Genomic DNA, 26,831 nt, shown 5'->3' with positions numbered 1-26,831 from the left:
TTCTTCTCTGTAAAACAGGGATATTACCTCTCAGGATTCCTGTGAGGATCAAATGAGATAATATTTGTAAAGCACGTTTTTTTTTAAGAAAGATTTTATTTATTTTGAGTTTTACAATTTTTCCCCTATCTTTGCTTCCCCCCCACCCAGAAGATGTAAAACACTTTGCACCAATGCTGGATACTTAAAAGGCTTCTTTCCTTTCCCCTCTTAATGACAATGTCCTGTTTTTTTTGGAAAGTTTGAGAATTGAGCCATTTAAAAATAAACACCATGAAAAATAAACTTTTAAAAATCATAATGCCCTTTAATAGTTATTTTTGTGTAGTTATGAATGTTAATAAAGAAGTGATAAATTCATTATGTCAGTTACTTATTGTCAGTCTGGAAGAAGTGAGTTTGTGGAGTTCATTTCTTAAGAAAAATAAGACTGTTGTTTTGATGTTTAGCTAGATGTGGGAGTTCTATTGAAGTTGAGCTCCCAGAGATGTTTGCCTGATATTTAGAAGGGTTCTAATTTCAGTCACGCAGGATCAAGAGAATCGTACCTTTCCTGAAAAATAGTAGCTTTTAGTTTTGGTTCAATGTGGATAGTCATTTCCTATTAAAATTAAGCAGAGACATCATCCTTTAGACTGAGTTGAATGGAAGACTTCCTGTGGGAAAAACGTCAATTCCAAAGGAAGTTATCTGTTGTTGTCTTAGATCCCCCATCAAACTTTTCTTTCTAGGTCAGTGTTGTGGTTGGAGTGACCTCAGTATGTTTTGTTAAGTGGTTTTTTTTTTTCAGAAGATACATGATTTAATCAATATGAACACTTCCTTTGTCTAATCAGATCTCAATCTCTCTCCTCCTACCTCTTACCCTGACATTTAGTGGCTGGTCTTCTTGAATTGCTGTGATCTTGTGACCAATCTTCTAGTTATGGGCTTCTTAGAACTTAGCTTAGACTGGTTTTTGAATCACAAACCCACAGTTCATTGGTAGGGCCATGCTCAGAGGCTTTCTAGGTTGTAGGCCTTGCCCAAACTTGCATACTATTGGTATAGTCTTTGAAGATGTAAGGTCTTTCTTATTATGTTGAAGCATCTGAACAAATCTTTATTGGAATCTGGGATTCATCAAGGGTCAGAGCAATTCTAAATTTTCCATTAAGCCTCTTTCATACTGAACCTAATTTGAACTGGTTGGGAAAACCACCTTGGTCCTTGTGGATCCAAGATGATGATGATGATGAATTCCTTCCCAATTAAAGTCTTGTCTCTTAAGATATTTTTGTATGATGAGCTGTGAAATATTTCTGAGTTTTGTTTCCCTGTCCTTCCCCCTCTAATTCAAAAGAGAATTTTTGGGACAAGACAATTTCATGGAATTGGGTTGGCTTTTTTCCTGAGAGGTCTGAACAAGCTCTTCCATGGAACTTGGGCTTAGAGCTCTCCAAAAGTGCAGCAGCCTATCTCAGCAAGTAGTGAATTCTCTCTCCCTAGAGCTATTCAAGGGAAGGCCACATAACCACTTGTTGGGGATATTTATTGTAAAAGGTGATTCTCTCTCTCTCTCTCTCTCTCTTTAGGTTTTTGCAAGGCAAATGGGTTTAAGTGACTTGCCCAAGGCCACACAGCTAGGTAATTATTAAGTGTCTGAGGTCAGATTTGAACCCAGGTACTCCTGACTCCAGGGTTGGTGCTTTATCCACTGCGCCACCTAGCTGCCCCTAAAAGGTGATTCTCACTTAGGTACAGGTTCTCTCTTCCACTTGGAGCTCCTAGAGATTTTCAGAGTTATAGGGGAGCCGAGATCAGATCTTTTTCCAAACATGATAATTGTTAACATCATCTTGATTATTTATTTTAAGATTGACAAAGAACTTCTGTAATAGTTTATTTTTGCATGTGCAGAACCATCATGATTGCATTTTAAAAGGTCTTTTCTTTCTCTCAGCTTGGGCTAATGCAAAAGCAATTACTTACAGTTAATTTGAGAAGGGCCAGAGGGTAAACATTCAGCTTTTAGGTTATTAGCAAGGAGCAGACTGAGGAGAAAATATCGACAGTGGAAAAGTCCCTAGTACAGATGGGTCAGACCTGCCAGGCTGGGCCATTGTTCCTGGTGGGGTAGTTTGTTATGTGGGCAGCGATGGTGCGTCAGAGCTAACAGTGAATTTTGGAGGAGCGGTGTGCCTTTCCATCCCACATGCCTTTGTAATGAGTATCAGAAGGTTAGTGGTGACAGATTGAAACCACTTGTAGGTCCTTTCCTTTCTTCTGACCTCTCTGATTCTAGGCTGGGGCTTCACTTCCCCATACTGGCTGAGACTGGCAAAATGAATTGGGATAAGCCTGCAGGGACATAGTCACACATTTGTGTCTCCTATCCTGAAGACAGCTCAACAGAACCCAGGCAGCCTTGCTGCTTCAGTAGTCGGTAGCCAGCGTTTATTAAATATGCAGGTACTTAGCTCAATGCTGGGGATGCAAAGGAGGGCAAAAATACAGACCCTGCCTTCTGGGAGTGACGTTCTCATAGGAAAGACTGTTCTACATGGTGATCTCAGAGGGCGCTGCCAGTTGGGAGAAGGGGCCTGGGCAGAGGGTGGCTTTGAGTTGAGTCTTGAAGGAAGCCAGGGAAGCTTGGAGTCTAAGGTGAGGAGAGATCATTCCAGGAATGGCAGACAGCCAGTGAAGCGGTCTGCACCTACTGTCGATCCACCACTATGCAAAGTGGCACTGATACAAAAAGGTCAAAAAGATGTCCCTCCCTGCCTAACAAGGAGCTCACATAATGGAGGGGACATACAAGATGAATCTTGTGTAGATGGAGGGCTGTCTGAGAGGAGGAGTCCTAGCAGTGGAGAAAGAAAGGGAAGATCACAGGCAGCCCCTTGGTGCATCTGGCCATTGCAGTAACCTGCTGGCTGGTTTTGGTCACAAAGTCTCACTGGCTTCCTCATTGTGCCTCCAACCAATCCCCCCATCTTGCAGTTCTGGGCATTTTCACTGTCTCCTTTCACCTCTTGTCTTCTGGGCTTCTTTCATGTCCCAGCTCCTACAGGTAGTCTTTCCCAATCTCACTTACTTTTAATACCTTCCCTCTTGATCATTTCCAGTTTATGCTCTATGTAATTTGTTTATTCATCTTTATTTGCATGTTTTCTCCTTCATTTGACTGGGGAACTCTTTGAGAGCAGGGACCTAAGTTTTGCCTTTCTTTGCATCCTCAATGCTTCACATAGTGCCTGGATATAGCAGTCAGTTTATTGACTGAGCTGAGTCCTGAGGAAAGCCCTAGAACCAGGGGCCAAGGTGGAGGGGAGAGTGATAGAAGTGAAAGGAGTTAGGGGAGAGAGCTTTTATATTCAAGAAGGACAGGCTGGATATTTAGTGCAGGGGACCAGAGGATAACTGCATTGGTAGGCTGGGGGCCAGGATTAGCCTGGAAGTACTAGAGAACCAGTGGGGTTTGTTGAGGAGGGGGATGATCAGGCCACTGATCTAGGAAAATCATTTTGGCAGCTGAGTGAAGGAGTAATTGGAGAGACTTGAGTCAGGGAGACCAACCAACAGGTTAGAGCAGTGGGTCTTATAGCTGGAGGTTATATAGAGGAGGGCCATATGGCTGGAGAGAAGGGCATAGAAAGACAAGAAGTCATGAAGGGAGAAAGGATAAGATGTGACACCAGATGAAATGGGTAAGCTGAGGGAGGGAGAGGAGTAGTGGTGCCTGCCTGGGTGACTGGGAGCATGGTGGTCCCCTTGATAGTAATAAGGAAGCTGGGAAGCAAGGTGGTTGGGGGTGGGGGATGGAAAGAGAACAAGTTCTATTTTGGACTATGGTGAGTTTGAAATTGCCTCCAGGACATCCAATTTGAGATGTCTTAGAGGTAACAGAGCTGCATGTCTGTAGCTTCAGAAAGAGAATAGAGCTGGATATATAATGTGTAAGCCTGATCATTGGACCCTAGAGAGCTGAGGAGATGACAATAAGAGAGATCCTGGGGTGGGGGGAAGAGGGGCTTGGATCAAGCCTTGTGGGACACAGTTGGTGTCTGAGCAGGACAAGGTGTTGCATATAGGAGGCTTGAGAAGGAATGCTGAGAGCTAGAATGGCCTCTCCGATGAGTGGACAGAGTGTTGAGAGAGTGCTTCTCAGTGGTGCCCTCTCTGATGCCGCCTTGTGGAGCATGGTTGGCCTGGCTGCCTCCAGGCTATTTCAAGGAGAGCATAAACTCTAGTGGCTCCTCCCAAGCTGGAAAGACAGTGTTTGTGGAGTGTCTGATGTCCTAGTAACAGTTCCATTAAAGCTGTAGAGGTCTATCACTTGGACTCTGGCTGCTCCATGGTGCAGAGGAAAGAGGAAGACCCATCTTCTGCCCATGTTCAGATTTGAGTTCAGACACTTAGTAGCCACCAGGAAGTACTACACAGTCATTGAGTTACTGCTTGCCTCAGTTTCCTCTTCTGTAAATAGGGATAATAAAAGCAGTCTGCCTTATAGGCTTATCATGAGATCAAGTGAGATAATTATTATAAAGTGCTTATCACAGTTCTCAGCACATAGTAATTACTCAAAAATTTTAGCTGTCATTATTGATATTGTTGTTATTATTTAGTCTCTTTAGTCACATCCTAGTATGAAACCATTCATCAACCAGAGCAGGAAGGAGCTGGAGGGAAGCTGGAGAGTCAACCCTATTGACTCACAGTCCTTGAAAGTGTTGACTCCTGAAGAGCAGGATTTTGTCATTCCTAATTAGTGTCAATCTCATTGGTTCTCTTTTTTGGACCCAGGGAATCAATCAATTCTAAGTCATCTTAACCCGGAAAAGGACTGAGGCATGTCAGCTAGAGAGCTGGCCAAGGAGTTGGGGGACCTGGGAGCCTGCCAGTGGCCAGGTGTCTTTCTGACCTGGGCCATGGTACAAAGATGAAAAATTATAAGCCCTGTGTCAAGCTGCCTTTGTAGGGGAAATTTACTCAGAGGGAACCAATGACATCATAAGACCAGTCCCTAAAAAACCTGGAAATGGAGTCAAGAGGAAGCTGCATTTGAATGTTGCTTTAGTAGCTATGTGGCTAGGAGTAAGTTTCTTATCACTTGTGAACTTCATTTTTCCATCTGTAAATTGGGGAAAGTCCTTCCCTTATGGGGTTGTTCTGAAGATCAACAGAGCCTTAAAGCTCCTTATAAATGATGACCTTGAGCATTGTAGTCACATAGTTACCAAGGTAAGTTTTCTGTCCTGTCATATTCAGGAGATTCAAGAGGTAGATGTTTAATTTCCATGAAGGATCTGGGAAGAAGATGCTGATGCTAAATTACCTGTATCTTTTTCACAAAGGTTTTCAGTGCAAAGTGGACAATTAAGTTTGCTGTCCTGGAAACTGCCTCTAATGAGGTTGTGTAAGGCAAGAAAGGGAACCAACCCAGTAGTTATTGTGTTTACAGCTTTAAAGATCTTTGGGGGCATTTGCCCCAGTGGACCCCTTAAGCCATGTAGGATATGGTCATAGTAATTTTTCACCAACTTATTTCAGCTTCAAGGTTCTACATTCACTGGAGCTGATCTTTGCGTCAGAAATGATAGTCTCAAAGAGTTGAGCAATGTTCAAGTCACTGCTATCCCTGAACTTGAGCTAGAAATAAAAATTTCTTTGTATGTTAGTCCTGAAAAAATGGATCTGATCTAGGAGATCACCTGGCCTGGTTTACCTGGACTGTGAACTCTTTTTTTTTCCAAATCCATTTCTGTTGACTCTAGAGGGTAGAACATAAGTCAGCATTAAAGGTGATGCCAGCATTCATTGGGTGAAGTGCAGGGATAGAAACTATCTTGTAAACCTAAACAATTGCTCAGAATAGGACACAGAGAAAGATTACATAAAGATTCAATCATAGGATGTCATAGTGTCCTTAGAATAACACTGATGGGGGCGGCTAGGTGGCGCAGTGGATAAAGCACCAGCCCTGGAGTCAGGAATACCTGGGTTCAAATCCAGTCTCAGATACTTAATAATTACCTAGCTTACCTAGCTGTGTGGCCTTGGGCAAGCCACTTAATCCCATTTGCCTTCAAAATCCTAAAAAATAAAAATAAAAAATAACACTGATGGCAACACATTGAGTTCAGCAAAGGGGTGATGTGAGACTGACTCCTGTGATAACCAACCCAGACTGCATAGAGCTGGTTGGGAATATGCAGCCCATCTTCTGCCCAAGGGGAGGGCAGAAGGATCTGTGCACTGTTGGACATGACCAGTGTATGGATTTATTTTACTTGACTGTGCTTTATGTTATAGGGATTTTGTTTTTATCTTAATATTTGTGAGAAGTGCTTAAGGGGGAAGAGAGGAACTAGTGAAAGTTAGCAAAGAAAAGAAAGAAAACAGGGTCATTAAAATGATATTGAAATAAATTTACAAGGAAACACAAACAAGCAAAACAGGTTTAAAAGTAGCAAGTTGAATTTATTATATTTTAAAAGAGCGGGATGGACATGAAGGGTATTAAAAGAAAAAAGGAAAGGGATTCCTGAGGGCTGATTTTGATTTAGGAAACCGCCGAACAATATTTTCCTTAAATTGTAATTTTTAAAAAAAAATTATTTTGTTAAAAATTTCCAAACACATTTTAATGTGGTGTGTGTGTGTGTGTGTGTGTGTGTGTGTGTTAAATTTAGAATACAAAATAAAAGGAAAGTCACAATGACTATCATCTTTCTTGGCTAGTGTGCTGCTCACATTTGGGCCTTTGGTCTGCGATTTTCTGAAGTGGCATTTTCTGAAGCCCCCCTTTTCCTCCTGGGCATAGAATGGGCTAGGTGATTAGATTCTTGCATCTAGAGTCATAAGACCATGATTTTTTTATCCACTTTTGCTGCTTACTACTTGTCTGACTTTTGAACAAGTCATTTCTTCTCTGACCCTCTGTTTCTTCATCTGCATAGTATGGGAGTTAGCTACAGGATTGCTAGGGTCCCTTTGAACTCTAAAATTCTTTACTATCCTCTTGGGATTTGGGATTTGGGTGTTGTCAAGCCACATTTACTAGGGTCTCTGGGCCAGGAGGAAAGTGCCACCTCTACACTCTTCTTCCCCTTTTGTGGAGGTTGCTCAAGACTGAGCAGTTGAAAATCCACCAAGCCTGCAAAAGTCCCTGCATGACCCAATTCACTTGGCCATGAATGACTTCTTGTGTCTGTCCTATGAAATCTCAGTTTTAAAACTGAGTTCTCTCTCTGGTGTTTTCCCTTTTCTCACATGAACCCTCTCTAAAATCTTATTGATCTGTTGTCTTACAGTTTGATGGTGATGATATGGCATCTGCTAGCTCCAGCAGGGCAGGGGTGGGCCTGCCTTTCGAGAAGTCTCAGCTGACTTTGAAAGGTGAGTGAAACCTGTGATTGTCTTGCTGAGGACAAGTCACCTGTAGCAGGAAGGAGAATCTTTTGTGGAAGAGCTATCTGGCATTGTTCTGGTTAGACAGAACCAGTCTCTTTGAACTTAGCTTTCTATTAGACAGTCCCAGTGTATTGGTTAGAACTGTTGAAGAGAAGGCTGCATTTCACTGACGTGGCACCTGTCCTTGTCCTGCTGTTCTATTCAGCATCTGAGCAGTCTCAGAAGAAGGTAGGATGCTAGTTTCTTGACCTGGGAGCAGACCCAGATCTGGGGCCAAATCTGGAAAGATGGAGACAACATTAAGCCTCTTCATAGGCCATCCCTAAACAAAAAAGGTTTATTATCAGGGTCCTGGAGGTCCATTTCCTGATGAAAGCCTCTGAGAGGGCATGGGTCAGCAGAGCATACAGTGAGATGCCTCTACCAGTGACTCCATCCTTTCCTTCTTTCCCCAAGTGTCCCCAAAGCCACGAGTAAAAGAGACCTTGGCATGTACCAGACTGAACTGTAGTGCCCCTCTGCTGGCATCCTGTGAGTTGCTCTTTTTTAATGAGAATATCAGGTCCTGGAGAACAGGCTTTAGTCATTTTTGTCTTTTTTGTTTCCAGGGCCTAGGGCCCAGTGCCTGCTATGTAGACATTTTTAGAACATTCAAGACCCCATTGTTTTTTGTGTTTGCTTCATTTAGAACAAGAGTCTCTGCCCAGGTGCTCCCACCTACATATGTAGTAAATATTTAATGAATGCTTGTTTAAACAACATTGTTTAAAACCATTGACTCCCAAAGGTCTTCCCCTTATTGCCTTGTAGTATCCTCTATTTCTTGCTCTTGGAAGGAGGTGTTAAGAAATAGAAATCAATATTATTGGAGAATAGGTCTGCCCTTCTCAGGTACTTTTGTTTTATATTGAGACTTGCTTTGGGTAACTACTTCCTATTACACATCCCTTTGACTGGTATAAAGTGGACAGAGCATGTCCTCTCCTTTGTTGCAGACTGGCTTTGTATCTTTGGGCAAATTCCTTCCCACTTGAAGCCTGTTTCCATTGGTTACATGGGTGCAATACTATATTATAAGTTACTAATCAGACACTGTTGGCATGAGGATAAAATGAGCTATTGTAAACTGCTTCATCAGTTGAAAAGTACCATTAGATTGGGAGCTTCTCTTGTTATTTGAAAGTGCTTTGTAGCCAAAAAGCACTGTATCAAACTAAACTGTAGTCACCATCAAGAAGCTTTGCCTCAAGGGGGCAGAGCCAAGATGGAAGGTGTGGAGTCAAGATGGCAGAGTGAAGGCAGCATTTCCCAGAAACTCCTTCTCCCCAAAACTCCAAGAGCCAACAAATTATGATTCTAGCCAAAATTTAGAGGGGCAGAACCCACAGAAAGACTGAGTGATACATTTTCCCAGTCCAAGATTAACTTAGAAGTTCTGTGGGAAAAGTGTGTTTCACTAGGACCAGGAGCTAGAAAAAAGCTGCAGCCATAGCCCAGCCCAGCCCAGCCCAGCCCAGCCCAGGGATCACTGGCAACAGCTTAAAGCATCCATGAGAGAGTTCTTCTATACTAGAATGAGTGTGGAGTGAGAAACACTGGCTGCAGAATTTGCAGCGAGAATCGGGAGAAACCAGCCTACACCTCCAGAGCACAGCCCACAGATGGTAAGGGGGTCAGGGGAGACTGCAGAAATCTCTCTGCTCTCCCTGGGGCAGAACTCTGCTATTTGCCCACACTCAGATCTAGGTTGCAGTTTGACCTTCCATACTAAGATAGCAGGGCTTCTCCTCACAGCTCCAGGGCAGAGGGGAGTGCCTATGGGCATCTACATATCAAAGCACAGGCAAGAGAGCATATGCCTTTGGAGGAATAAAGGTCCCAGTGGGGGGTTCCAAAAAAACCTCTAAAGCCAATGTCCCAATAATACTCAAAAGCTCAGGAAGTACCCCAAACCAGACACAGGCTGGAGAAATGAGTAAACAGAGAAAAAAGAGGAACACCATTGAGAAATTCTTTGTCTATGATTCCAAGAAGGATCAAAATACGAATCTGAAGATGAAGTACAGGCTCCTTCATCTAAAGACTCCATGAAAAACAGAACTAGGGCTCAGGCTATGACAGAGCTCAAAAAAGATTTTGAAAATGAAGTAAGGGAAATAGAAGAAAAATTGGGAAAAGAAATGAGAGAGATGCAGGAAGAACATGAAAAAGAGGTCAGCAGCTTAGTCAAGGAGATCCAAAAAAAAATGCTGAAGAAAATAACATGTTAAAAACCAGCATAGGTCAAATGGATAAAACAGTTCAAAAAGTTGTTGAGGAGAAGAATGCTTTAAAAAGCAGAATTGGCTAGATGGAAAAGGAGATAAGAAAGCTCTCTGAGGAAAACAAATCCTTCGGATGTAGAATGGAGCTAAAGGAAGCTGATGACCTTACGAGAAGTCAAGACACAATACTTAAAACACCAAAAGAATGAAAAATTAGAAGAAAATGTGAAACATCTCGTTGAAAAAACAAATGATCTGGAAAACAGATTCAGGAAAGATAATTTAAAAATTATTGAGATACCTGATAGTCATGATCAAGAAAAGAGCCTTGACTTCATTTTTAAAGAAATCCTACAGGAAAATTGTCCTGATATCCTAGAAGGAGAGGGTAAAATAGAAATTGAGAGAATCCACCAATCTCCCTCAGAAAGAGATCCAAAAAAACAACCCCCAGAAAAAACCCCCAAAGCCTTGGAAGTGCTATAAATTAGTCTTGGGCTGAGGAAATGAGTAAACAACAGAAAAAGAAGAATCTTGACTATAGAGAATTACTTTAGTCTCATGGAAAATCAAAACACATCTTCAGTTGATGACAGAATCGAAGCTTTCATATCCAAAACCTCCAAGAGAAATAGAAAATGGACTCAGACTATGGATGAGCTCAAAAAAGACTTTGAAAAGCAATTAAGGGAGGTGGAGGAAAAATTGGGAGGAGAAATAAGAGCAATGCAGAAAAATCATGAAAACCAAATCAACAGTTTGGTGAAAGAAATGCAAAAAAATACTGAAGAAAATAATATATTAAAAAACCAGTTTAGGTCTAATGGAAAAAGCAAAAAAAAAAAAAAAGGCAAATGAGGAGAAGAATGTCTTAAAAAGCAGAACAGGAAACAGCATACATACTCAACATGGTATAGACATCTAGAGTAAAAAAGAGAGAAGGGGGAAGTGGGTGGGGGGGATGTGGGTGATAGAGGAGAGGGTAGATCATAGGAGAGAATATGCAGATGTAACACATTTTCTTTTTTACTTCTTGCAAGGGACTGGGATTGGGTGACCTGTCTGGGACCATGGGATCAGTCTGCTGAGCTACTCAGCTACCCTACAGCACATTTTAGAAGAGGGATAGAGTGAAAGGAGAGAGAAAATATAATATATGGTAGTGGGGAGGAATGGATGGAGGGAATTACAATTAGTAACAGCAACAGTGCAAAAATATGGAAGTAACTTTTATGGTGGACTTATCATAGAGAATGTGATCCATCCGAGGCAGACCTGATGGTATCAGAATACAGACTGAAATACATTTTTTTTCTCTTACCTTTACTTTATTTCTCATGAGGATCTATATTTTTTGGGGGGAGGGGGGATTATGTTTACTCTTAAACAAGAATATTTTAGCAACATATAAAAAGTATCACTTGTACAAAAATATTCATAGCAGCTCTGTTTGTGGTGGCAAAGAATTGGAGATTAATGTAAATGTCCTTCATTTGGAGAATGGCTTAACAAACTGTGGTATATGTATGTCATAGAACACTATTATTCTATTAGAAACCAGGAGGGATGGGAATTTAGGGAAGCCTGGAAAAAATTGCATAGACTGATGCTGAGTGAAATGAGTAGAACCAGAGGAACTTTGTGCACCCTAGCAGCAACACAGGAGTGTCCACCAACCTTGATGGACTTGTTCATTCCATTAGTGCAACAATCAGGCACAATACTTTATTTTTCTTCCTTAAGGATGTTTTCTTTCTCATCACATTCAACTCAAATCAGTGTATACCATGGAAACAATGTAAAGACTAACAGACTGCTTTCTGTGGGGGGTGGGGGAGGGAAGCAAGATTAGAGGGGAAAATTGTAAAAAAATTCAAAATAAAATAAAATTGTAAAAGAAAAGCTTTGCCTTCTCGTCAGTCCATCAATTCTGGGTGCTGAGACTCCTTACCACCACTAGGTGGCATCCATAACCTTTATTTATGCCCCTGTTTCCAATCCCCCCCCCCCATGTACTTTGTCACTTTTGAAGTCAAGCCTTGGCTCTGTCTTGCTCTGGGTCTTTTCTTTTTTCCTACTTTGCTGGCCTCATATGAGATTTCAAACTTCTAAGATAGGCAAAATATTTCAGAAAACAATCTTGTAATTAAGAGGTATTTATTTGCTAAGCATGTAATCTGTGTGACACTACTATGCTGATGATAGTGTAGCAGCTGTAGAGGTGGTTGAGGCAGCCAAATCTCACTATATGCCACCTCAGAGATCTCAGTGAGAGGGAGAGGATTATAAAATCTTTACAAAGATGGGACTTTCTTTGGCAGCATGTATGCTAAGAGCAGAGTGATGGAGAAAATGTTTCCTGGCCCCTGTACAAAGATGACCCCCAAAAGTTCTGAAATGTTTATAAGACAATACTTAAAAAAGGACCACAGTGATAGCAAAGCTTCCAATCTAACTGTAAACTGGCAAACCATTTTTGGGAAAGAGTTGATGTACCATCATGGGTCAGAGATATAGTGCTAGGCATGCCCTCTGATTGGTGAGTACTTAGAAGGGGACTTTTAGTCGCCATTGCAATTTTAATTGCCACTTTCATTTTTACAGTAGATAATACTGTTGAATGTTGATGGCTCAGGGTTGAATACCCAACTAATATATTTGCTTAACTTTGGGTTCCAAGAATGCAGGAGTCCTTGGACCTGACTTTGATGACTTCCCTTGTCTCTCTTTTTCTGCACAGTGGTGTCAGCAAAGCCCAAGGTGCACAGTCGCCAGCCCCGCATCAACTCCTTTGTGGAGGTGGCAGTGGATGGGCTCCCCAGTGAGACGAAGAAGACTGGGAAACGCATCGGGAGCTCGGAGCTGCTCTGGAATGAAATCATCATCTTGTAAGAGAACTCTTCTATTGAAATAGTCACATGGGGGGGGGGGAGCAGGAGGTCCTGAGGGGGCCTGCAGCAGCCAGCTTCCCACCACGGCTTTTCTTCATTCTGCATTTCTCTCTCAATGTGTCTATAGCACTTAAGTCAAAAAGCCTGTGTTAGCAGCTAGAAAATGTCTGGGTTTGTACTCTCTAGACTTTTTCTCAGCATTGTAGCCCTGGTACCAATCTCTTCTGAGTTCTGGGAGTAACTGATGGTCCTGGTGTATGAGCGGGATAAATCAGAAATTTGTCTTTCAGGAATGTCACAGCACAGAGTCACTTAGATCTGAAGGTCTGGAGCTGCCACACCCTGAGAAATGAGCTGCTGGGCACTGCTTCTGTCAATCTCTCCAATGTGCTGAAGAACAACGGGGGCAAAAGTAAGTGTGGTGAAGGAATGGCCTTCTAGGACATCGCTAAAGTGCAGCCACGCTGTCAGACTTCAGCTCTTGGGAGCCAGATATTACAATTAAATCCTGTGGTTAAACTGTTAGCATCAGGCAGCCGCAAGACTTTTCCTCTGATGATCAGTCTAGGATGTTTGGAAGGGAAAAGAAGATGACCATCTGCCATGACAGAATTCAGGCCCTTAGTATAAGATTCTTTGGAAGAGGGAGGTGATAACTTGCACTCGCTGTGGGATGCTTGAGCTCACCTTTTCCCTGCTGTCTTAGTGGCAGAATAAGTATGTGAAATATTGGGGGAAATTAGCCCCACTTCTATTCTCCTTTATTCCCTTTCTACTCTTAGTCTCAGTGTACACCACGTCAGCATTGTGTTAGGGCAGAGCTGTGCATAGGCTAGGCCCTCAGTAAGTCATCGTCAAGCAATTGCTGGCTTCTAATCAGCTAGGATGCTTCCGTCTGCCCAATGACTATTCATCACCATTTCAGTTCAGTGGACTGACATTCTGCTGTGGTGTTCTGGTGCCACGTTACAAAGGAGTCCATTCAGAACGCAACCATATGTAGTGATTGTAAGCCATAAGTGGGACAGGAGCAGCCTCTCCTGATGTTTGCCTTCAGAAGTTTTTTTTCCTAATCATGGGATTTAGCTTGAAAGATATGAGATGGTGGGGAGATTCCTAGGAACAACAAAGAGAGTTACTTGGTTACCCCTTCCTTCCCTTCTGATCCAGCTACTGTGTGAACTCCCAAGGAGCCTTGTTCTGGTCATTCCTGACAAATGCAAGGCTAAGGTTTGTCCTTGGTGGCCTCAGGGACTGTAGGATGTTGGGACTGTACTGTTTTTCTTTGTGGGGAACTCAACTTTTGGGAAACCCCATCCTGCCTTTTTAAAGTTGAGGATTAAGGGAGCAACAAGATGACTTTGGGAAAGCTCTGGGGGCTGGGCTTCTCACTGAATAACTGGATAGTCAGCTCCTGGCACATAGCAGCGCCTTCATCAATGGTTCTTGATTGATGGATTGTACCAGTCTGTGGTCTGCAATGCAGGGGTTTCTGGGGGAGCATGCTCATGATGCTTGTGTGTTTGGAGGATTGACTTTGCTGAAGGAAGAAGACTGGTAGTCTGCCTTAGGAAGAGTAAGCCATTGAATAGTTTGGTTCTTGTTGATTCTCTTCCCCGTTCTTTGCCACTTTCATGAGCTACTTTCCCTTTTTGTTTTTGAAATTTTCATTGCTTTTGTTTTTTGTTTTTACATCACCTTTATTCCCCATTATGTCATTGCTGTCTCTTCCTTCTTGCCCTGGACTTGGAGTCCAGAAACCCGAGTTCAAGTCTAGTCTTAAGCAGGTACTAGCTGGGTGACCCTGGACAAGTCCCTCCCCTTTGTCTCAGTTTCTTCACCTGTAACATGGACTTGCTCCTTCCTTTCTGGGTGGTGGTTCTGAGGATCCCATGAAATATCCATGGATCACTAAGCTCACAGTCCATACTTAATGAATGCTTGTTCCCCAGGGAACAAAAGTGAAAGAGCTGAAAAATGTTCAGCAGAACTAGACAAGCTATGTTTGCAGTGCTGTGTACCCAGTCTTCCCACCTCTGTAGTGAAGGGAGAGGGGGGCATTTCTTCTATCTCTTTGAGCCTGGACTTGACCGTCATTACAAAATGTTTCTCTTTTTAAAAAAATATTTATTGGTTACCTTTTGTGGTTTTTCGTCTACATTTCCCACAATATCCTTTCTTTGACTTCTCCCTCAAAAAATAACCCTTTTTAATAAGAAGAAAGAGGAAAAAAAAAGTTCAACAAAGCTCACCAATATTTTGAAAAAATTTGATATTAAATTTAGTGTTCCATGGCCATTGTCCCCCCTTTCTGCAAAGAACTGGGGGAAGGGAAGGCATTGCCTTATACTTAGGGTCAAATTTGATTCACATAATCTCCCAGCATTCAGTTTCTGTTGTTTTGTTGTTGCTCTTTCCATTTTTGTTGCTGTAGTCACTGTATGTACTGTTTTTCCTGGTTCTGCTTTCTTCACTTTCTAGCAGTTCAGATAAAGTCTTCCCAGCTTTTTTCTTCTTCATGTTCATCATTTTTAAGATACCATAATCTTCCATCAATGTACCACAATTTGTTCAGCTAATCCCCCCATTATTGAATACCTTCCCCCACCCCCGCCAGTTTTTTGCTATTATAAAAAAATGCTCTTTTGAACATTTTGGTTTATATGGGATCCTTCTTTCTGGCTTTGACTTCCTTGGCTTCTATGTGGATCTCTGGGTCTGAGGGTATGGAATTTCAGCAGTTTTCTATCTATAATTCCAAATTGCTTTAAAAAATTGTTCTCAGGGCAGCTTAGTGGCATGGTGTATAAGCCGTGGAGTCAGGAGGACCTGAGTTCAAATCCAGCCTCAGCAACTTAATAAATACAGCTGTGTGACCTTGGGCAAATCACTTAACCCCATTGCCTTGCAAAATCCAAAAAAAAAAAAAGAATTGTGCTCAGTTCTTTCCTGATAAGCAGTTTATAGTCACTTTCACTGCTGGCATCTTCCCTACCTCTTAGCAAATGAGAAAAACAGGAATTGCTTACCTGAATCCCCATTTTTGAAAGCTTGCTGACTGACTCTTGTCAGATGTATGGATGGCTGGGTTTGGTAGCATGGTGTACCATATTGGAATATGATGGAAACAGTACCTTAATTAGATAGGGTGTTACTGCCCACTTAGAAAAACAAACCCTATGGATATTTACTGCTATTTGTGGTCTGCGGTGAGGTCCATAGCTGTGGGTTTCTGACTCCATAAAGCCTTCTATTCAGAGCAGAGCTGTATGCAGCAATTGTAAGTCGAATAGAGGCCTGCTTCTGTCTCCCTGATGCTTGCCATCCTGGAAACATGGGAGGGGTGGCATCGGCCTCCTGTATTGAGAGAGGGTGAATAGCAACCCTTGACCTAAACAGAAGATTGCATTGATCAGTTCCATGTTGGGTTTAGACAGGAGATTTGGGGAAGAATTGTCAATAATAATAATAATTGTTTTTTTTGAATGCTTAAAAGTTGTTCAGAGCATGTTGTTATATATGATCTTTATACAGGGATTTTACAGATGAGGAAACAGAGAATGAATAAGTGACTTTCACACAGCTAGTAATTGTTGGAGTTAGATTTTGAATCCAGGTCTGCCTTACTTCCAGTTCACACTGGATTTACAGATTTCCTTATTTGTCTCTATAAAGGGTTATCTCAACTTTTCTGTCATGATCTCTGTCCATATGTAGATTTTCTATATGTGCTGGAAACATAGTGAGTACTATAAACTCTAACACACAGTTGAGCTTATATTAGGGTTTTTGGATCATATTGTGTTCAGAAATTCTTCAAGTAAATGGACTGATCCATCCAAAGCTGATTTTCCCAGCTAGGATCTGGGTGATGTCAGTTTGCCATTTTTACTTACATGTAAGACACAGTTGGCCCTTTCATTAGATCCTCTAATTCCCTCTGCATCAATGGAAGATGATGGAAAAGTCAACTGGCTGTTTTATGCCTATTTTTTTCTTTTTGAGGCTCACACTAGAAAAATCTGTTGGATTTTTCCTTGGCAGAGCAAATTGTGATGGAGAACTTTTTTAGTGTCTTGGAAGTACACAGTGGTCAGCAACTATTGCCTTTGTGCTGGGACATCTCCTCAGACTCTGTCTCCAATGGGATTTGATACTAGGCTCTGGTTTGCAGATGGAGACTACTTTCTGGGGTCTTCTCTGCATAGGAACAGCTTTGGGTGTGGGAATGAGTATTTGATCAGGGATGTTGAATTCTTTCTGCGCTGATGGCAGGTAGGTCTGAGAGCAACTTGCATTTCTTAAATGTGGTCTTCCCTATAAGAATAACAGTAATGATAAGTATCTCCCATTTTTTTGCCACTGTCTGCTTTGTGAAGAATGCATCTCACACTGGGAGGCAAGGCAGGCAGCACAATTGTTCACATCGTCATTTTGCCGATGAGAGAACAGTCTTTGAAGTTAAGTTGACTTGTCCATGGTCATACAGTGTTAGTAAGCTGTGAGAGGGGATTTGGATCCTGCTGTTCAGAGCTTTATCCACTGCTCTGTTCACCATGTGACCCTTTTAGGGCTGCTGCCAGATTTCCCTGTTTTCAAGTAGAAGGATGTAGCCTGAGGTGCATTTCTCTAAGCTCTGTGTCTTTCTCCCTCTTTGTGTTACTTGGTTGGTCTCTCTCTCTCTCTCTCTCTCTCTCTCTCTCTCTCTCTCTCTGTCTCTTTCTGATTCCAGCTATCCCCCAGTAAGAAGCAAAGGTTTATTTGTTCATTTTAATCTCTAAGAAGAGATTTGTTTTATTTGATTATGTTCTAAGTGTTAAGACCAGATTGAAGGTCATGAGCTATACAGTATACCCAACCATTCTCTCACCAGGAGTACCTGGCCTTATGTGCTGAAAGAGGTGCCCTGGCCAGGTTGACCACGTGTATATTTAAAAAACAGATTAGACTTTTCTTTTTCTTCTTGATTCATTCTGTGTTGACATCATAAAAACTTCTTGGTCCAGTATTACCACCTCACTGAGTAAGCGCCCCTGAAAACAAGTCCTCTTCACGACAAAATAATTTGGTTATGTCTCTTTGCCAGTTACTAGCAGAGAGAGAGAGAGAGAGAGAGAGAGAGAGAGAGAGAGAGAGAGAGAGAGAGAATGAGAATAGAAGGATATGTGGATCATTTAATGACAATGTTTTCTTTTATATTGAATCCTCCTTTTGCTGCCTCTTAATGCTACTTTTATGTTGTTTTCATTATCCTGTGTATTATTCATTTGTTTATCCTGCATCAATTTCTTCATCATTTCCCATTTTCCTCTGAATTCTTCATAATCATCATTCACTTTTGTCTTGTGGGGAGCCCTGGAAATCCCTTTTCCTGATGCAGGTCAGGAACTTGTCTATAACTTTTCATCTCAGGAAGTCATGTAGAATGCTGAGAATTTAAGTAACTTGACTAACAATGATTGCAAAGTTCAGTAATAGTCAGCCAAACCAGGCTTGAACTCCATTCTTCCCAGTTTTTTCAAAGCCAGAGTTAAATCTATTAAACCATATTGCCTTTCTTCCTTTTCAGAATAGTAATTTTCCATTCCACTCATATGAGTTAGTTCAACTATTCCTCCACTGAAGCCCCAAACTTAATCCAATCTTCCTGTTTAGTGTAAATTAAACTTTTAATCCTCTAAATTTTTGAAGAGGAGAAGAAATGGAGACAGAAATTAGTTCAAACTCTATTTTCTCTGTATAAACTTTTACTATTTTATTTACTATTGTTCCAGCTTGGTGGGGGAGGAGGGGAAAATCAGTCAGTCATCACAATTTATTTAACACCTTCTCTGTACCGGCACTTGGGCATGGGGGAAGAAGGACTGTATTTAACAGATACTGGAGCTGATAAGATGGTTTTGTTTAGAGGTGATGTTAAATACTCCTGTGTATTATAGCTGGGTCTGAGCAGCGTGTATCCAAGAGCAGAAACTCCTAAATCAGTTTCTGAAGGACTCCATAACTAGCCTGTTTGTTTATACCTCTGGAAACCACTGAGATCCTGTTGTCTCCCTCTGAGACATCCCCAAAGCACTAGCAGAGCCACACTTGGCTCAGGAAGCGGGAGGTGACTTTGGAAGAATGAGAGATACCTCTCTGGGGCCATCCTTAGCCTTGGGACCAGGGATATGGACACTTGGTTGTGTTGTTGGCCCCCTGCTGCAGCCTCAGATGGACTGTGTGCTGAATCAGACCACTGGAGCCCCAGTGGGCTCTGCAGTATGCTTGATTCTGCCAGCCCACAGCTTCCAAATGAAAGCCTTTGTTTTATTACACTCCGATCGGGTTGCAGTTACATCAGCGGCTACTGTTTCTTGATTGGCACCAGATGCCAAGGTTGTTGTTTTTTTAACAGCCTCTGAAAAGCGCCTTGTGTGTTTGCTTTGCATCCTCCTGCACCTCAGGCGTGCATGCCCAAGCCAGAACCTCAAGGAATTCTTTAAGAAGCCAACAGCAACCCCACCCCCATACCCCCAACCTCCTGAAAGCTACAGTTGGACCCATTTCGTGACTTTGGTGTCAGAGGAGGGGAGCTGTTTGAAAGAAAAGGTTCTTTTAGTCATGAGTCTTAAAAAGCAAATACACAAGGCCTTGAAATGAAATGTTAAAACAAGCCCACTTTCTATGTCTCCAGCTCTGAGGTTGCTTTGTAAAATCTCACTTTGAGAAAGAGGAAGAAAAAATCCTGTGCTAAAAGTCATCATCTCCCTTATTCTTGGCCCCTCTGCATAGCCTGGGATTCAGCTTCAGTTTAAAGTGATTTGTAAGTGCATCAGCTTTGGAATGGGCATAATGACCACCAGAATGATTCAATTAAACCACATAGAATGTACAGGCAAATGTCCTTGGTCCCATCCCTGAACATAGGGAATGATTCTATAAGTAAAAACACCAACTATGGTTGAGATCATCTTTCCTTTTCTTTCTGCAGAGAGTTCTAAGTTAGGCCGGTTTCTTTTTCAATTCCTTATCCCCTCCCTTTTTCTTCATACTCTCCCATGTTTTAGTTTACTAAAGAGGTTTTTCTTAGAATGAATGGCTTTCCAGCTTTTGAGTCAGGTCTTGTTGGAGAGAGAATTTTCTTCATCCTTGCATACAGAGTATTTTTTTTTTTTAGGACTTTTGAAAAGTCAAGAAGTGTGGAAAGATTCTTCCCCAATATTAAATCAAATAGGGGTGGGGGGAGGAAGAAAGAAGGGGGATGGACCCCTCTTTTTCTTCCCTGAACAATTTCTTCTAGGAAATAATATCCAGAGTGATTAACGAGTTTCTCAAGGTCACAGAGTTAGGATTGTTTGGTTATAGCAGTCCCAAAATTTCCTTCATTTATTCCTTTCTGTACCATAGAACCATTCTTCTATCCCTTAGTTGTAAGTACTATACCCAAAAAGGCACTCCAGCAGTAGGTCAGTGAATAATCTCTGGCCTCAAACTAGAACCAATGATAGGAGAATGAGGTTCCTTCCCCCTACCAGAAACAAAAATGAAAAATTTAATTTCAGCTAATCTGAACAAGTTCTTTGTTACAATGACTATCTCCTGCTTGTTTATCCCAGCCTGTCTGTTTTTCCATGGGAAATTGTGGCTATTTGGAGAATGGTGAGGTTTACCCAAGCATAGAGTTCATTCATGGTGCTCTCTTCTCTTTTTTCCCGACTATCTTCCAGAATACTTTGAGTATCTAGTCTTCAGAGATGAGCGAGAGAGAGAGAGAGAGAGAGAGAGAGAGAGAGAGAGAGAGAGAGAGAACGAGAACAAGTGAGCTACTGATGGAAGGGGGTTGTTAGTACAGTCATGTCATCTGTGCATTTCCATTCTTCTGAGGGGCAGAATCACCTTCTGCTTTTCCCAGTGGTAGAACTTCTTATAGCCTGGATAGCCAAGCAACAATCTCTCTTCAGGGGCAGCTAGGTGGCACAATATATGGAGTTCCGGCCCTGGAGTCAAGAGGACCTGAGTTCAAATGGGGCCTCAGACACGTTATAATTGCCCAGCTGTGTGACCTTGGGCAAGTCACTTAACCCCATTACCTTAAAGTAAAAAAAAGAAACAATTTTTAAAAAAATTAAAAAATCTCTCTTCAAAAGCAGATCACACCCAGAGCCCTGCATTTTTGCCTGTTTGGAATTCTGACCATTTTTCCTTCTTCCTAGTAAAACTGTTTTGTATTTTGTGGAAGAGGGAGAATGAAAAGGAACTGGATACTTGTTGAAATAAGTTTGTTTTGTTTCATGATTTCATGGATGCAGAGACTACCTTAGCAACTTGGAATGTAAGAAAATTATCCGGGGCCCATGAGAGGTTAAGTGACTTGTGCTGGGTCAAAAAACCCATTTGTGCTACAGATATTAGAATTTTTTTTTTTTGTTGAAAATGTAACAACTGTTTTTAAGTATTAAAAAGAGATGTTTACTCAGGTGTCATATAGTAAGTACAGTCAGTATTAATATCCCTTCCAAAGTCTGTGATGTACTCTTCTGTAAGCACATAGATAGTTCAGGAGAAAGTGGACTCAAGCTTCGATAGCACTTCTTGCAAAAAGGCAGCTCTCCTTTCCAGGAAGTCCTTTTCCTGGATGACCTTTCTTTCCTTTGTGGGGCTTTTCTGAGGTTTCCTTTAGGTAAATCATCAACTTTTGTGGTTTATAGACTATTTAAAAAAAAAAAACCCAAATTCATCCAATCAGGAAAGATGGATTTATTGACTTTAACAAGGGAGTGACAAATTTGACCTCTTTGTTTCTATGATCCCCTCTTCTCTACTACTTTTTTCTCCATTTCTCTGGGTTTTATAAATATCAGTGCTGTCTTTATTTACCTATTTGTAAGCATCTTGTTTGTGATGCTTTTGACTCTTTTTTCTTTACTCTTCATTCTTCCCATCTATTCTTCATAGTTACTTTTTATGATGTAATTGTATTCAGATACAATCATAATATAATTTGTTTAACCATTTTGGACACACAATTTGCCCTCCATTTTTATTTTTGGCTAATACATAAGGTACTAGGATTATTTTGTGACACATAGATCTTTTTCCCTGTCTATAATCTCTTTAGGATTTCATTCTCAAATTGGGATCACTAGGGAAAATTGTATGAATATTTTTATAATTTTTTTGGTATAATATCCCTGTTGTTTTCCAAGAAGACTATTCACTCATTCTCATCAATATTGGTAACCTTAATTTTTCAGTAATTCCACTAACAATGAATTTTGTTTTGCCAAATTGATAGGTTATAAGAACATATCTCAGTTTTAAATTTCTCTGAAATTTAAAGTTTCAATACTTTTTTGTCCACATGTGTTTTTGTAAACTGGGTTCCTTTTGAGGACTCACTATTTATAACCTTTGATTTCTTATCTGTTAGATAATGTTATTTCTTGCAGGTTTGTGTTAATTCCCTGTGGTTTTTTGATGTCAAACTTTTATCAGAAGTGCTAATTTTAAAGATTTGTTGCAGTTTACAATAATGATTTTGGCTTCTTTAAGCACAAATGGATAATAGTTAGCACAGTTTCCTAAGGACAAGGGAATACATAGTCTGTTAAAATTGGGCCTGATTCTAGGAATCCAGATTAATGAGGTGAGCAGAAATTTCACTCTTCCCTTGGTGAATGGAAGTACTAATGATGTGGCGCTGTGGCGCTGATGTGAACTGAGACTTCATTCAAGTCAAAGTCACCTGCTTTTCCCAAAATAATAATTATTCCTTCTAAATCATTGCTGTAATCTGAAATTTGCTAGGGCACAACAAACAGTGAGACTTACTAGGACAGATGAGGGCTTTGTATCCTGTTTTAAGAGAACCTTTTGTGGGGTCAGCAAAGTCTCTTTGTGTATGTAATATGACTTATAGGATGGATTGTAATAATGACTGGGAGATTTTGATACTGTTTATATTTGTTATTTTTTAAAGTAAAGAGAACAGTGGAGAGTGTGTGTATGTGTATATTCACATTAGTTTGGGATGAAGTACATTGGGGCCTGAATTACATTCATGGCCAGGAGGTCTATGAATGTTTTTTCTTAGTCTGATGCTTCTTATATGTGTAGAGTTGAATGGATCCTGTGAGATGAAGGTCTTTTTCAGGGCAAGTTAGTGTAACCTTGTATGTTGTTAGTCTGCACTTCATCTGTAAGCTGAAGTACTTGTGTGCAGATGGCAAATAAGATCAGGACTTTTCCCTCAGGCAAGAGATTGAAACAAAATGGGTCCCATTGTGAAATGGTGGAGTTTGTCCAAGTAACAAGAGTTGAGTGTTCTCAGCCTGATGGCTAGTTTGAGGGAATCTCAAAACAGTGTATTTCTCCTGTCAGGCCATGGCTGCTAGAAAGCCAGATGTTGGCATGACGGGCTCTTATGAGGGTTAATCCTGGAGGTCTGTGGCCTCCTTTTCTGCAGCAGGAACATGGGGGAGGAATGTTGGGATCAAGCTGTAGGAGCAAGGGCAGTGGGTTAAAGCCTACACCATGGGTATTGCTTACTCCTGTGAAAGGACTGGGAAGGGAAAATACCCTGTGTTCTTTTGGTATTTCCTCTGTTCTTTGTTGCAGAATGCTTGGGGCATACACAGGCTTCTCGGTCATGTACAAAATGAGTGTTTACCTGTTAATAAACACAGTTTAGTTTTTCTTCTTATGAGAGTAATATGGGAATGATGGCAGAATGAAGAAGGAGCCCTGTTAATTTCAGTGATGCTTGGAATTAAAAGCCAAGTAAATCCCGTTGTTGAGTTTCCATAAAGAAGTCTTTCTAAGCTTAAAGTTTCAGTTCTTTGTTTTTCCTCCAAAAGTAGTGTGTGGACTTTTTTTTTTTTTTTGCAATGGGGAATGAGAGAAAGGTTAATTTAGGAAGATTGGATACTAAACACTTGAATGAAGTCTTTGCCTTCATTTTTTGAGTTATGGGAAATTAAGGAACAACGTTCCCCTTCTTTAAAAGTAATGCATGCATACTTTGGGAGGGAGGGTTTCAAGCACAGCTAAGCATCTAAATAGAAAATGCTGCTTTCTCACATATACTGCAGAAATTCTGAGTGTTTAGAAATTCCTTGTCAGAGCAAGAGCCCTGGATTTCATAAACACATAGTAGTTGTATTATTATTGTATAATGTGGCTATAATGATTTACTGGTTGAGATTTTCTGCTTTTTTTTTTAAGTCATCAGCATAGGGGGGAAAATATCCTTCTATGTTTTGTAGCTTCTACCCATCCCTGCTTATTAATGCTTTATGAAAACTACACATTTAAATGTCCCAGTTAAGGAAGGGAAGAGTTGAATTCTACTGTTATTGAGTATATGGCAGTATTTAAATGGGTATGAGTTATCTGAAGCCACTGGGAAATGGCTAAAGAGATGCTTAGGAGGAGCCAAATTGAAGATGTAGGAATTTGGGATCAAGACTATCCTTTTCTTGGAATTAGGGTTAGGTGTTTGAATTTGTATTTCGATAAGGCTTGATTGGTTTATATTAAGAATCTAGAAATTGATTGCTCTTTAGTAGGACAGTGAAGGAATCCTTTGCTTGCTCTTGCGATTCAGACAGAGAGTCCTTTTTCCCTTTAATGCAGTAAGGGACCTAGTAGGCTGTTCTTCAGCCTTTTTAAAAGTTATTTTTAAAAAGTTATTTTATTTTTTCAATTATGTACTGTTAATTTTCAACATTTATCTTTTTATAAGCTTTTGAGTTCCACATTTTTCTGTCTCCCTACCTCCCCTCCCCTCTCCCCATGACAGGGAGTAATCTAGGTTATACATGTACAATCATTTCATAGAAGTCTTCAGACTTTGTTTAAAATGATAAGAGGGCTTCTGAAAAATGCCCATTGTGTGGTCAAAGAATATGAACAGGCAGCTCTCAGATGAAGAAATTAAAGTTATCTTTATAGTCATATGAAAAATACTCTAAATCATTTTTGATTAGAGAAATAGGAATTAAAACAACTCTGAACTATTACCTCATACCTATCAGATTGGTCAATGTGACAAAAATGGAAAATAGTGTTGGAGGGGAGGTGGGAAAACTGGGACATTAATGCATTATTGATGGAGTTGTGAATTAATCCAATCTTTCTGGAGAACAATTTGGAACTCTGCCCAAAGGGCAATAAAATTGTGCATACCTTTTGGTCCAGCAATACCATTGTGAGGTCTGTATTCCAAAGATATGCCAAAAAAAGATGTGTGCAAAACACACATGTACAAAAATATTTATAGCAGTTTATTTCATGATGGCAAAGAATTGAAAATTGAGGGGATGCCCATCAGTTGGGTAATGACTGAACAAAATGTGGTATATGAATATGATGAAACACTATTGTTCTATAAGAAATCATGAGGGATGGGACTTTAGAAAAGTCTGGAAAGAATTGCATGAGCTGAATGAAGTAGGCAGAACCAGAAGATCATTGTACAAACTAACAGCAACATTGTGTGATGATCAGCTGTGGTGGACTTGTTGATCTCAGTAATACAATAATCAAGACAATTCTAAAGGACTTATGATGGAAAATACCATCCACATCCAAAGAAGTAACTATGGAATCTGAATGAAGACTAAAGCTTACTATTTTCAATTTTTAAAATTTGTTTTATGTATTAAGGTTTTTTCCCCTTTTTGATCTGATTTTTCTTTCACAACATGATTAATATAGATATTATATATGTTATACATTTATAACCTGAATTACATTGCTTTATGTTGGGGGAGGGAGGAAGGGAGGGAGAAAAATGTGAAACTCAAAACCTTAAAAAAATTAATAAAAACTATCTTTGCATGTAATTGGAAAAATAAATAAAATATAAAAAAGAAAAGAAATAAAAGAAAAATTCCCTTGTCCATAAAGAAGGCACAGTATAGTAATGTGTACAGATGTCTCAGAATCTGTGGAGTTTTGGTGAAGTAGATATAGATTATGAATTATTTTTACCTTAACAGGTGGTCTTTGTGAGTAGAAAAACTCACTCTCCTATCATCAACCCAGTCCTTGGTTGCTAAGACACACCAACATTGCTGGCCTCCATTTGTTAAGACCAACAAGGACTAGCAGTTCATTGTTATAGTCTTTCAGAACCTAGGTCATTACCAACTCACAGTGAGGCATCAGAGGAGGAAGGTAGCAAAAGGCCCATAGCTATGTTTGCTCATGGCTTTCTCTTTTTTTGTGCTACTCAATATACTATATAATTGGTCTGAAAGAAAGGGAATAGAGAAGGACATCTTAATTCTAGATGGCAGGGGTAATTAAATCATTTTCAGTCTATTGATCTTGCTTTGCTTTTTCTAAGATCATCTTGAAGGTAACCATCACTACCACCACCAACCTTTAACTTAGGAAGTCAAACTGTACTGATGTCCTAGGCCAACATAAATTCAAACTCTGGGCAGTAACTGAATTCTACTGCTGGCTTGTTATTTCCATTTGTATTTATGCCCTTTTTTGTTCTGAATGTATCTGATTTCCTCCAGCCATTCCATAAATGAGTCTCCTCTGCCAAAGAAGCCCCATGATTAGGATTGGAGGGTAGTAGATCTATGGGTCACAGTTGAGATGCTTTGACAGAGACTGTAAAACATTAGTTATTTAAAGTAGAGAATGAGTGTCCTCTGGTAATTACTGAGGGAGCAATGTGGACTTTGTTTTGTGTGGTATCTGCTGATAATACAAAGTGGCTAGACAGAGACACTCCCAGTCAGAAGATTTGACAGAGACTGACCCATCCATACCATCAGGTATATGACTTATAACCACTTGGCATTACTTTCATAATTTAAAGGAATGGACTAGAAGACAGTAGGAAGGAGTACATGAGAAGAAAGGCCATCTGTAGAGTCAGCTTTCCTGCCGGGCTTGAGGGGGAGAACGGCTAATGCTTCTGTTTAGAACTCCTGTTCCAAGCTGTATTTTCCAGTCACACACACTCCTCCTCGGCTCCACTGAGTACTCCAGTCTGTCATTCAATTAGCTAATCACCTTCTCTTAGCCCCATTATGTATTGTATAGCTCCCTTGACTCTGTGGCTATTTCTGTAAAGCAAGTTGAAGAATGGAAGGTTGTAATCTCAGTAGTTAAAAAAAATACACAGAAAAATAGTCCCTGAGTGAAATGAAGATAAAATGTACTACACAGGATTGTACAGTTGTTTCTGTGTGTGTGTGTGTGTGTGTGTGTGTGTGTGTGTGAGAGAGAGAGAGAGAGAGAGAGAGAGAGAGAGAGAGAGAGAGACGGAGAG

The 26,831-nt window shown here is 40.6% G+C and overlaps 1 protein-coding gene across 1 annotated transcript in view; it reads left to right on the top strand.

Moving 5' to 3' along the window:
* Positions 1–26,831, top strand: part of WWP2 (WW domain containing E3 ubiquitin protein ligase 2) — a 127,077-nt gene that overhangs the window by 6,802 nt on the left and 93,444 nt on the right. Inside the window, exons 2-4 of the mRNA XM_074200295.1 lie at positions 7,299–7,383; positions 12,403–12,550; positions 12,844–12,965. Coding sequence (XP_074056396.1) covers positions 7,314–7,383; positions 12,403–12,550; positions 12,844–12,965 — 340 coding nt within the window. The 5' untranslated portion in view covers positions 7,299–7,313. The remainder of the gene's footprint in view (positions 1–7,298; positions 7,384–12,402; positions 12,551–12,843; positions 12,966–26,831) is intronic.

This window comes from Macrotis lagotis, chromosome 1, assembly GCF_037893015.1.
Source record: "Macrotis lagotis isolate mMagLag1 chromosome 1, bilby.v1.9.chrom.fasta, whole genome shotgun sequence".
Lineage (NCBI taxonomy): Eukaryota > Metazoa > Chordata > Mammalia > Peramelemorphia > Peramelidae > Macrotis > Macrotis lagotis.
This window is presented reverse-complemented; position numbering and strand designations above follow the sequence as displayed.